The sequence below is a fragment of the Hippopotamus amphibius genome, chromosome 2 (genome assembly GCF_030028045.1).
Source record: "Hippopotamus amphibius kiboko isolate mHipAmp2 chromosome 2, mHipAmp2.hap2, whole genome shotgun sequence".
Lineage (NCBI taxonomy): Eukaryota > Metazoa > Chordata > Mammalia > Artiodactyla > Hippopotamidae > Hippopotamus > Hippopotamus amphibius.
In genome coordinates, this window is record NC_080187.1 from 59,625,965 (window position 1) to 59,638,735 (window position 12,771).

At 46.8% G+C, this 12,771-nt stretch overlaps 1 protein-coding gene across 1 annotated transcript in view; it reads left to right on the forward strand.

Annotated features, from left to right (window-relative positions):
• Positions 1-12,771, forward strand: part of LOXL2 (lysyl oxidase like 2) — a 101,058-nt gene that overhangs the window by 19,753 nt on the left and 68,534 nt on the right. Inside the window, exon 2 of the mRNA XM_057724876.1 lies at positions 10,752-11,176. Within this exon, the coding sequence (XP_057580859.1) occupies positions 10,822-11,176 (355 nt within the window). The 5' untranslated portion in view covers positions 10,752-10,821. The remainder of the gene's footprint in view (positions 1-10,751; positions 11,177-12,771) is intronic.

Genomic DNA, 12,771 nt, shown 5'->3' on the forward strand with positions numbered 1-12,771 from the left:
TACCAGAAAAGTTTAAGTTACATATGTGGCTTGAATTATGTTTCTATTGGGAAACGCTAGTCTAGACTAGAGGATTAAATGAATTCATACCTGTAAAGCACTTTTCACACAGTCATTGATACAGATTGAGTCATCCATAAATATAGGATTTTTTAAAAATCGAACTTTCTCTTTAACAGAACCCCGCCTTCAATGCCAGCTCATATGGGGGCCAGGCTGAGGTATAAAAGCAGAGGTCATCTTTTTAGAACAAGCTGGAGGAGTGGTAGTTGAATACATAAATTAAGAAAGTCTGTACATCCATCCGTGGGGGGAGCTACATGGAAGGGCTCACTACAGTTCTTGCGTGATAAAATTACCAGACCCCCAAAGGTAAAGCACATTTACCTCCCAGCACCTTCTAAAATACTTTCTGCTGAAAGATGGAGTCGCTTGAGTTGCCCCACAAGCCTTCCTTCTGCCCCCACTGCAGCTGGCATCTATTTGGAAGTGGCCTCAGCGGGGCAGTGGAGTTTGCTGGGGCTGCCTGTATACTTGCAGCAGGAGGAGATGCCCAGTCCCTGTATCTTCCTGTGCACAGCTGCAGGCGTTATCAGAGGGGAGCCAAGAAGGCAGAGGTCGCTGGAGCAGGCTTCTCAGAGGAAGTGGGATTTGAGGAATCCCTGTTCCCTGTGGGTCAGCCCTGTGGGCCCTGCAGACACTGCAGGGCCCCCATTCTCCCCTTTGAGCAGCACTGCTCACTGCTTTGGATTTGACAGGCCCTTAGGGCAACAGTGTCCAGCACAGGTTTAGGGGCTCATCCTCTTGGGGGAAAACTGGTGTACGTCGAGAGATGGTGCATTTCCCAGGAAATCAGCTGTATTGGGGTGAGATCACGCCTCACTTTGTATCTCCTACGTCCAACCTTATAACCCATGACTCTTGTCTAGACACAAGCATTGACTATATGCTGGGGTGAGATGTTATGATCCCAGGGGATCTTCACGTCCCATAAGTTACCCCAGTGTCTGCCTACCCCCTTTCCAACATTTCAGAGATACCCAGGTGAGCAGATATGAAGGCCATGGGGAAGGCCCACATACTCACCAAAACCCGATTGCCCTTACTTCCAACATTGCACAATGTGTAAAATTCAATTATTAAAATTCAGATCTAGGAGTTCCTTGTCAAAACATAAAAGTTCCCTGTTGAATAGAAAAGTAACTAACTTATTCCTTAATGTGTTAAATTTCTTAATACAATAAATTCATAAGGAATGAGTTTATCAATTTACTTTCCTATGCAATGAGGTCAGAAGGAAAAGGCAGTTTTGATAAGGTGTGATGATTTGAATAGGAATTTATATTTATTCATTCAATATTTGCCAAATACCTGCTGAGTACAAGGCTCAGGGGTTCCGAGGTGGCAGGAAGGAAAGAAGGAAGCTAATGTGAATGGAGCTAGGCTGTGTGCTAGGGATTTCCACATTATCTCATTTAATCATCACATCACCTGCAAGGAAGGTTATTTCCATGATCAGAAGAGGAAATCCAGGCTCCAAAAGTACCCCCAAATCTGTAGCGCTTGGAAGTGGTAAAGTCAGGATTCAGATCCTTATGCTCTGATTCCAAGATGCCCATCATGGTCTCTCCAGGGAACCAGGGGAAGGGTTGGTACCCAGAGCAATAGGTACCCAGAGGAAGGGTTGCAGAGAAGCAAGAGGACCCATACAATGGAAGATGAGGGCGCCAAGGGCCCCCTCCATCCACTTCACTTTTAATAGCCCTTTGACCTGTAATCGAGGAGTAGGGCTTATTTTAAAACCATCAGGAGGATGGGTCTACTTTGAGCTATCCATACCCTGCTATTGTCCAACAGGGTTTTAATAAGCACCCAACATGTGCCGGGCACCATGCTAGGCCCGGGGCCCAGCCGAGCCCCCGATTACCAACAGCACCCCCTCCGCGCGAGCGACATGAGCAGAGAGGGGACATCCACTCCCACGGAGCCTGGGCCCGGCCGACCGCATGCTGAGCCGGCCTGAGAGAGAGGCCTGAGAGAGGCCGTGGGGCCTCGGGCGCGGCTCCAGCGCGGCTGCGGCGGGGCGGGGAAGCCGAGGCGGCCGAGCCAGCGCGCGGTCCCCGCTCGGGGACCCTGGTCACCCGAAATGCCCCCGCGGGCTCACGTGTGCCGCCCATCCTGGGCCGCGTGCAGCCGCCGCCTGGGCTCCAGGACTCCCGGGGCCGTGGTCCGCGGCGCTGGGAAGGGCGGGGAGCGGGGCGCAGAGTGCGGCGGCCAGATCGCGAAGGGGTTGCCGGCCCGGAGCCACTTGCCTGCACCCGGGAGGGGCGCCGGTCCCCGGTCCCCTTCCCCGCACCTGGGGACGCCCGGTGGGGCTCGGCTTCAAACCGGATCAGCCGGCTGCCAACAGCCTGGTGACGGGACGCGCTGCAGCGAGGGCCACATGCAGGGGGATCACCCTGGACGCATTCCCCTACAGGCCACCCTCGCCCCCAGCAGCTAGGGTCTCTGGCCAGCCGAGAAGGAGCTGATCTCAAGTTCAAGTGCAGAACGGAAACTGGCTTGTATCACCAGATTGTATAACTTTTGCGCCTGGGAGGAGCAGACGAGACCTCTGGTCTGCAGGGGTTGGCAGAATGGAGCTCAGGGAGAGGCATAGGGCCGGCGGTGTGGGGAGCCGCAGGGCATATTGCTCTCCATCCTCCAAAGCTCTGCTTTGGATGTTGGCAATTTCTCCCTCCTGAGGGTTGGATGGATGCCAATGTGAAAAGTGAATTTTGCAAAGCAATAAGGAAAGGCATACAATACAAAAGGGGATTTTAAAAAAAAATCATGTAGAGATAATTTCCAAAAAATGAAATACAGGTGGCCAATAGAGCCTGAAGAAAAAAGGTCAACTTCACTAGTAATAAAAGAAATGCTGGTTAAAACAGAATACATTTGCCCCCCTGCTTATCAAATGGAGAAAGGTCTGAAAGCATGGTCATAGCTAGAATTTTGAGGTTGTGGGGAAATCTACATACTGCAGGCTGACATGTACCCTAGCACAATCTTTCTGCAGGCAGTTAATATAGTTTTGCAGAAGTGTTCACTTTTACCAGTCCTTTGAATTTTGCTTTTAGGAATGTATCCCAAGATTGTGGAAAATTTTAGCTACAAGGATATTCATTTCAACTATGTGAATCGCAGTAAAACAAATTTACTGGTAAGATTGTTCAATCTTATGGTGCATCCATAAGATTGAATACTGTGTAATAAAAATCTTATAAAAGTCAACAAGGCATGAGGTTTGCAATATACGGGTAAATGTGAAAAGCAGTTTACAAAGCAGTATGTAGAAAATTATTCCAAGTTTTAAGAGGAAATATATAGGTACAGAAAACAGGCTGGAAGGGGTGTACATCAGTGTTGACAATCATTCTCTCCAATAGGGGTATTGCAAGTTCTTTTCTACCTTTTACTTGTTTGAGTTCTGCAGGTTTGTAACACCAGATTGTATAACTTTTGCAATAAGAGAGAAAAAAAATGAAAGAAAAAAAAGAAAAAACCATAAAAGTTATTTTTTAAAGAAAAGAGAAGCATCTGGATCTAATATTTTACAATTCCCCAGAGTAGGGAGTAGGAGAAGTCCCCACAAAAGAAGCAAAAAATTCAAGAGCATTTTTCTAGGAAAGATTTAGGAGTTGAACACTGGCCATTCTCACAGATTGGAAAATCCAAGAAGATGGGTGGAGCCATTTACAGATATGCAAATCCAGAGATTACGATTTCTTTTTAAAAAATCGTAGAACCACATATTTTTTCCAATTCTTTTCGAGTTGTGAATAGACAGTCCACAGGCCTCTGTAGCCCTCTCAGGAGGGGAAGCTTGGGGGATGGTGAAAATGTGTCGGACTGGGGCCATTAGAGCACAGAGGTGAAGGTGAAAGACACAGGTCAGCCTGCCGCCCTCTCAGAGCCTGCCTTGCTGCTTAGCCAACAGTGCAACCTGAGACAACTTGCCGAAACACTCTATGCCTTGATAATAATGGTGTTTGTCCCACGAAGTGAACTCATACAGCAAAATGCTGAGAGTTGTGTGTTTAAACATTTAATCATGTGTACATTTTAAAATGTACCTAAGATTTGTTTTAATCAGGTGTGGAAAGACAGACACAGAAATGACTGTCATGGAGGAAGAAGATTATAGTCACAGATCCCTAGAAACAAGGACGCCTGGCACACCGTGCAGGACCACATCGGGAAGCACCAGGGGTGGTCAGAGGCAGGAGTGAGGGGGAAAGGTGGGCAAGAGCCTTTACTGTGGCTTTCACGGTAAGCGGGTTAAGCAAGTTAAGGATTGGCTAGTTGAATAATTTCAGATAGCGCTGGGGCATAGGGGCCATCTCTAGTTATCTGGTAGCTGGTCCTGGAGTGATTAGGGCTGGGGCATAGTGGCCCAGAGCGTGAGATCTTGAGAAACGAGGTAGTTGGGAAGGTATAGCTCTAGACTGGTGGGTTTACATATGAAAATTTCACTTGTAGGTGAGTCTTTTATCATCTCTAAGAATTAACCAGAAGATAGGTAGGGTGGTTTCTGGGTAGTCTGTAGACCCCAAATATCAAAACAGCAGAAATACAGAAAATAAAAAGGCATGATTAATACACAGTGCCTGCATAGAAGAGGCACTTTATAATGTGAGCTTCGTCCTAGTTCCAGCTCTGTCACTCTCTGTGACCTTTGGCAAATCATGGACTTTCTTAAATTTCTGTAAGGATGAGAATATAGACACTGTATAGAAGAGGAAAAACCTTCCTGAATTCAAAGTCAGGCCACCTGGCTTAGGTGGTTCAATCCATGAACGTTCACTGATTTCCTATAGGCAAACCACAGGTAGACCATGAATGCCCTGTCAGTTCCTACCTGAACCACAAAGGAGCACCTCTGCTTTACCCACATGAGGCCTAACGTGTAGCAGGAACTCAGTGAATGTTTGTTGAATGAGTAAATCAATTTGGTACTGTGACCTCAATGGAAATTAATAGCAACAGATTTTTTTCCTTTTACATCATTTCCAAATATTTGGAGATATTCTAGTTATTCTTTTATGATTGGTCTAGAGCTTAATTCTACTGTAGTCAAGTAACACATTTAGTGTGACTTCATTAGACATGGTGACACTTGCTTTATGATCCAACTTAGGGTCCATTTGGGTAAATCTTGCATGTGGACTTGAAGCAAGTCTGTCTTCTGAGTCCAGTTGATAGAAACTTGTCAGGCCGCATTTGTTTATCATATTGTTTATTTCTTTAGTGAAAGGATTTTTTTGTCTGCTGCTCCTGACGAAAGGTGTGTAATATGTCCCGCTATGATTACAGATTTGTCTTTTTTCCCCTATTGGTTCTGTTGGTATTTATTTCATACATGTGGAGTCAACATATACAAAGTGAAAAGAGTTAATATCTTCCTCATGGACTGACTCTTTCATCAGCATAAGTTTTTGCCTTCAGGAATGTTTTCTGTCTTAAAGTTGTCTTTATCTGACTTTGTACCAACTGTTTTTAGATGAATGTGTGCGTGGTAAATCTTTTTCCATCCTTTTACTTTAAACATCTCTATCTTCTATACGAAGTAGAAAGTAATATTGTTTTGTTAAATCCATTATAACAATCTTTGTCTTTTCATTGGAGTATTTTTTTTCATCTAATGAAAGTACTGATATATTTGATTTTAAATCCACTATCTTACTATTTTTTCTATTTGTGACAACTGTTCTATGTTACTTTTTCTCTGCTTTATTGCTCGAATTTTGGATTAATCATGTTTTTTTTTCCATAATTCCATTATTTCCCCGCTTTATTACCATGTTCATTCTACTTTTTTTCTCTTCTTATGGTCTCTTCTTATGGTGATTACATAAAGACTACATTATGCATCTAGCTAAGACTATTAAGAGTTGCTAAAGTCTAACAGAAAAGAGTACTTTTACCACTTCCCAGATAGTGCAAAAACTTTGGAACCTCCATTTAATCCCCTTCTGCCTTTTGTGCTGTTGTCACCATGTGTTTTAATGATACATGTGTGTTAAACCCCATAAGACATTATTATTATTTTACACAGTTGATCTTGATTAAGATTTACCTACATAGCTCCCCCTTTCATTTCCTTCATCTCACATCTAGGATGATTTGTCCTGTGGTCTGAAGGACTCCCTTTAGTATTTCCGTCTTGTGGATACTCTGATGACAAAGTCTCTCCACTTTTGTGAAAACCTTTATTCTCTCCAGGGGGTACAGAATTCTCGGTTGATATGTTTTTCAACCCTTTGAAAATGTCATCTGATTCTCTTCGTTTCCTTGTTTTTTGTTGCGAGGCCAGCTGTTAGCCTTATTGTTGCTCCTTTGTAGGTAATGCTTCTTTTATATGCTGGTTGCTTATAAGCTTTTCTCCTTGTCTTGGATTTCCCATGGTCTGATTTTGATGCGCCCTGGTATGGTTTTCTTTGTAAACTGTGCTACTTGGGCTTGATACGTTCATCAGTTTCGTATAATTCTTAGCCATTGTCTTTTCAAATATTTTTATTACTTATACGGATGTTAGATCTTTCTAACACATAGAACAGAACCCTGTCCTAACTTCTAGAGGTTAGCCCTTCAGGGACCCCTATCTGAAAGCCTGGGGCTGTTTATCAAGGCCATTTGTTCCTCGTTAGCAGGCTCTGAACTCCAATTTTTGTGTCCTCAGTCCTGAGAGGATGCCTGAAATTCTGCTTAGCTTCCCAGCCTGTTGCCGACTGCCTTGGAATTGGCAAGTGGCTTAAGGGGGAAAGCAGACACTACTGGCAGGCTCACCTCTCTGTACTTCCCATCTCTCTGGATTCTTGGCTTCTTGAGTCCCTGCTGCCTTGATAGCTCTCCCGTGTCTTCAAATACATGCTTTTCGTGTCTTACCTACCTTTTCCAGTTGTCCTCGGCAGGAAAGTTTATCTGTCAGCAGCTAGCCAACCGTAGCCAGAAATACATGGTACTGTGTAGAAGTGACAAGAGATGGCTTCTGCCCCTGGGACTGAGGGTCCGTTAGAGCCTGATATGACAGTGGTGTAAAGCACAAGCAGGATGCTTTTTTAAAGGGAATCAGAGAAGACATTGATTCCGATTAGGAGCAGCTGGGAAGCTTTCCTTGAAGAACAGGGAAGATTGTGATAAACGCTTTTTGGAGGACAGGGGAGGAGTGGGGAAGGAGCACACCGATTGAGGTGGGCTGATGAGATGATTCCACTGATGACATGTGAAAGGCTGGAGTGAGGGCAAGGAGAGAAGTGCAGTTGGAAATGAAGGCAGGAATGTAGGTATGTGCCACCTTGTAAAGGCTTTTGTGTCCCAAGTGGAATTTGGACATTTTTAATATGTAATAATGGATTGTTGATTTTTGGTAGCTTGGGGTTGACTAATTCCGGTTTTGCCTGCATGAACTGTGCAACTCCGGTGAAGTATAACAGAAAAGTCCTCTCTCTCTTGTTCTTGATTTTCTCCCTCGTAGAATAAGAATGCTCATCCCTGCCTCCTTCGCCCACACCTCAAGGTTCTAGTGAAGCATAGATGAGCTCATGGACGCCAATGTGCTGTGAGAAGAATGAAGCGTGGCCAGGGTGGAGGAGGTGATGAGGGGTCCCTTCAGAGCCACGTACTAGCCTGTCAGTCTGTGGTCTGAAGGGGGCTGTTACAGGAACCCCACAACTCTCTGGCCTCATTTGTGAGTCACAGGATGAGGATGGCTGGATCTCCAGCGAACCAGAGGGCCTTCCGAAGTCCTCGGTTCTGACTGCCTCCCAAGCCCTAGCATCTTTGCCCCAACACCCATGACGGACCAAGCACTGCCTGGTCATCCGGACAGATGTGAAACTGCCTCTCTCCAACGTAAATCATCCCCCCAGGCTGCTCTTGGGAAGTTATCTGGTCCTTCCTTAATGGTGATATGCCATGAACCTGAGGCATACAATTGGCCAGCCCTCTGTACCCGGTTAATAGAGAATGTATGATGCTCACCTGTAGCTTTCACTTGCTGGTCCTGGTTTTCTTTTGGGACCCCACCTTCCAAGTCTATTTCTTCTTCTGTGAAACACACTTGCAGTCTTTTAAGACAGTCTTCCTAGCTCTCTGAATTATGGAAGGATCAAGGTACATGAACTAAGTGTTTATTTCCTGCTCTAGGACCTCATCCTGGAATTCTTAGAGGTAGGCTCCGCCTGGGTACGGTGACCACAATCTTGAAAATCTAAAAATTACAAATTTTTATTTAGCAAATGCTCCTGTAGGGCTTATTACATGCCATTTATTTAATCCTCATAATAATTCTGTGAGCTAGATATAATTATCATTCCCATTTTATAGATACAAAACATTGAACAGCACAGAGAAGTTAAGTATTTTGCCCAAGGTCACACAGCTAGTAGGTATCAGAATGAGAATTCAAACCCAGACTGTCTGGCTCCAAAGTCTGTGTGCTCCTCCCCCTCACTGTGTTGTCCTGCCCTCCCTTGCCTGATGATGGCCATTCAGCCCCTCTCTCTCCTGTTTGCCGCAAAGAACTTTCTGCCTCCCCTCTGTGCACAGAGCAGGCTGAACTCAGCCCCCAACAGCTCTCAGGGAGAGAAACTATGAAAAGGGATGTCACGTTGTCTTCCCCAAGTGCAAGAGAGGTGCCTTAGGACTGCTCTCTGGGGCAACACCGAAGTTTAGCTAAGGACAGGCCCTGTGTACGAGTTGTTTAAGGGACTTTGGCTCTGACCTCGTCACTGAGTGACCTCAGCAACCTTGAGGTCCAGAATATAAGGCATAATGAGATCTGGGGTGTGCTAGGCCGGTAGGTCGCAGTATCTGGAGGCCTGGAGCCTGAAAGCAGAGCTGCAGGAAGGTTCAGATATGTGCACAGCCTGTGAGCAAGTAGAGATGGAGACTCAAAGCCTCATAGTGTTATTCTCAGCACCCGGGAGATGTTGTTTCCAGCCAGGTGAGCTGACGTCCAGAGGGAGGAAGCCCACCTTACCTGGGAGTGCCCAAGCGCTCTTCAACCTACACTTTCACGGCTGCCTTTCTCCAGTCGCTTAGTCCCTGGAACCAAAGCACCGTTTCATTCCACAGACATGTCCTTGAACCTATCATGCCTACTCTGCGGAAGCCAAAGAAGGATGAGATACAAGTCCTGCCCTTAAGCAGCTTGTAACCTCCTCGGGGATATGCAGGTGGCTGGGAGGGGTGAGGAGAAGGTCTAGATAACAAGCCCGCCTTGGAAGGACCACCCTGGGGGCTTCAGCAGGAGTGTTGCCCAAAGGAGGCGGGATCTGAGCTGGGCCCTGGAGAACGAGATGCAAAGAGGTGAGGAGAAGGGTGAAGGGGGCCGGAGACCCCCTGCCTGCCTGTCAGGCCGCTGCCCTCCCTCTGCACCCTCCCTGTGCCCAGGAGGCCACCGTCAGAGCCTCCACCAAGAGACGGGCTTGGCTTCAGCTTGGGTTTGCCCACCGGGCAGAAAGAGTTTAGAAGCCTGGAGGAGAGTGAAGTCAGGCATTTGTTGTCCCTGCCCCTGTTGATGTGGTTGGGCTCTGAGACCCTTCGCTGAAGCCACAGCTCTGAACACTCGCCCTTTGGGCTTTGTGACTCTCTTCCGGGCCCTCAAGCCTGGGGGTGATGACAGTCTCCCCCTCTGGCCAGCCTGGGTATTATGCTGTCCTTTGTTCCTTCCCCTGAACTCTGTTCACATCTCTATAAATAGTCTTTTTTTTTCTTTTATTAATTTTATGGTGTGTAGTTGATTTACAATGTTGTGTTAGTTTCTGCTGTACAGCAAAGTGGCTCAGTTATACATATACATATATCCACTCTTTTTTAGATTCTGATCCCATATAAGTCATTACAGAGTATTGAGCAGAGTTCCCTGTGCTATACAGTAGGTCCTTATTAGTTATCTATTTTATATATAGTAGTGTGTATATGTCAATCCCAGTCTCCCAATTTATCTCTCCTCCCTTTTCCCCCTGAGCAGCCATAAGTTTGTTCTCTACATCTGTGACTCTATTTTTGTTTTGTAAATAAGTTCATTTGTACCATTTTTTTATATTCCACATATAAGTGATATCATATGATATTTGTCTTTCTCTGTCTAACTTCACTCAGTATGACAATCTCTAGGTCCATCCATGTCTCTGCAAATGGCATTATTTCATTCTTTTTTATGGCTGAGTAATATTGCATTGTATATATGTACCACATCTTCTTTATCCATTCCTGTAGGTAGTCTTTTAAAAAACTCTACTCAGATGGGGACTTCCCTGGTGGTCCAGTGGCTAAGACTCTGTGCTCCCAATGCAGGGGGCTTGAGCTCAATCTCTGGTCAGGGAACTAGATCCCACATGCCGCAACTAAGAGCCTGCATGCTGCAAAGAAGATCCCACGTGCTGCAACTAAGACCCAGCACAGCCAAATAAATAAATAAATATTTTTAAAAAATCAAAGACAAAAAAACCAAAAACCTCTACTCAAATGAAGTCTAAGTGTGCTCTGTTTCCTGTCAGGAGCCGTCCTGGAAAAAAGCATTTCAGAGATCTGGGAAGGTGGTGGGCAAAGAAGTAGGACTTCGCAGACCTGTTTAGCTGAAGCATAGATGGGAGGAGAGAAGAGGTTAGAATCTAGAATGAGCTTTCAATCCTAAGCAAAAGAGTTTGAAATCATTGGCCTTTTCTCAGATGTCTGTAACCCAAACCTGTCTTCTCTTCCAGGAAACTCCTGCCCGTCCCTCCTGAGTGCTAAGTGCCTCCCTGCGTGAGGTCCTCCAGCCCAAGGACAGGGATGGAGAGGCACAGAGGCTCCTGCCTTTGCGGCTGTCTGGCTGTGCTTGCCCTCCTGCCCGCCCTGAGCCTGGCACAGTACGAGAGCTGGCCCCAATACCCCGAGTACTTCCAGCAGTCTGCCCCCGAGTACCACCGGCCTCAGGTGCCCTCCAACACGGTCAAGATCCAGCTGCGCTTGGCAGGCCAGAAGAGGAAGCACAGCGAGGGCCGTGTGGAGGTGTACTACAATGGCCAGTGGGGCACCGTGTGTGATGACGACTTCTCCATCCACGCCGCCCACGTTGTCTGCCGGGAGCTGGGCTACGTGGAGGCCAAATCCTGGACCGCCAGCTCCTCCTATGGCAAAGGGGAAGGTAAACCACTCCTCGCTTGGGAACTGAGAGCTGGGGTCACCTGGAGAGCCCGGGAGCAGGCTTGAAGGGGTTAGCCTTGTAATCGAAACTGCGCTTACTGTCAGGTAGCAATTCCTGATACTACTCCATCTGGGCAGCCTCTGTGTCTGTGCCGGAAGGTGGAGGTGGAGGGGTGCTGGGGAGGGGGACAGTGGCCACTGGTCCTGTCTTGCCCAGGACTTTCCTGGTTTTAGCACGCAAAGCCTGGCAGCCTGGGAAACTCCTCGCCCTGGGCAAACCAGGCTGCTTGGTGACCCTAGGGAGTGGCTGAAGTCAGTTTGTGGTTATCTCTCAAGTCCTGTGCCCTGCCTGGGGCTGCGTCAGACAGGAGGAGACAGTGCCTTTCTTCCAACCGCCCCCTGGAAGGAGTCCCTTTTGCTTTTTGTTACAAAGGCTGCCCATAGGCTACAGTCCCCTGCCTCTCCCACTCTCCTGCTGGGGCAGAATTCACACTTTTAATACCAGCATGCTGTTCTGGGCTTGGCCAGGAAAGGAACAGAGTTGCTTTGGGTTTTTCACGTTGACTGGCTGCTTCTTTCCTCCCTTGTTAAGCTCAGTCAATACACTGAAAAAAAAAATTGGGAAGGGGGCAGTTTTGAGGGAGGGCAGGTGTTGGAGCCCAGGACCTTGGGCTCAGTCCTGTGTCAGCCTAACTAACTATATGCTTTGTGGGAAGACACTTATCCGCCTTGGCCTCCGTTTCCTAATCTGGAAGTTAGGCTCTCTGAGAACTCTTGAAGCTGTCACAGTCTGTGGTCCTAAGTGGGAAAGTAGATAAGGGTCAACGGCAGTATTTAAAAACAAAATCTCCAAGGACTTCCGTAGCGGCCCAGTAGCTAGGACTCTGCGCTCCCAGTGCAGGGGGCCCAGGTTCAATCCCTCGTCAGGGAACTGGATCCCACATGCCGCAACGAAGAGTTCACAAGACCCTGCATGCCACAACGAAGATGCTGCACACGACCATAAAGACCCCGTGTCCCGCAACTAAGACCCAGTACAGCCAAATAAATAGATAAATAAATAATATTTTAAAAAAAAATCTTAAAAAAAAAAAAAAAAAAATCTTCAGTGAGAGCACCCCTCCTTGGGTTGGTAAAGCAAAGCAGCTCGTCCACCTGGCTGTGCAGCTGCACAGGTATCAGCATGGCCCTGGCTCCTGGACTAGTGCCCAAACTCTCATCCTGGGTAGACGGATTAGTGCCACGCTGATGGCGTAAAATCCCCGGGGGTGCTAACCCATGACACTCAGGGTTAAAGTCTGGGCTGGAGTCTAGGACTCTGTAACTTTTGTAAGCCTCCCGAGTGGTTGTACGTGTTTGGGAGTCGCTGAAATAGGTCTTTGTTATGGTCCCTTCCAACCCTTGCTTTCGGTTATTCTAGAAATTATAGAAGAAAGGAAATCCCATCTCATACATGTCTCGCCTCTGTGTAATTGAATATGTCCTTATGGAATAACCGGATCAAGACACTGTGGTTAGAGTAAAATGTTCTCTGAAGCTGACTCTGGGTTCCTAACTGTGATGTGAGTAAAAGCAGCAAGGATGAATTAGCACATG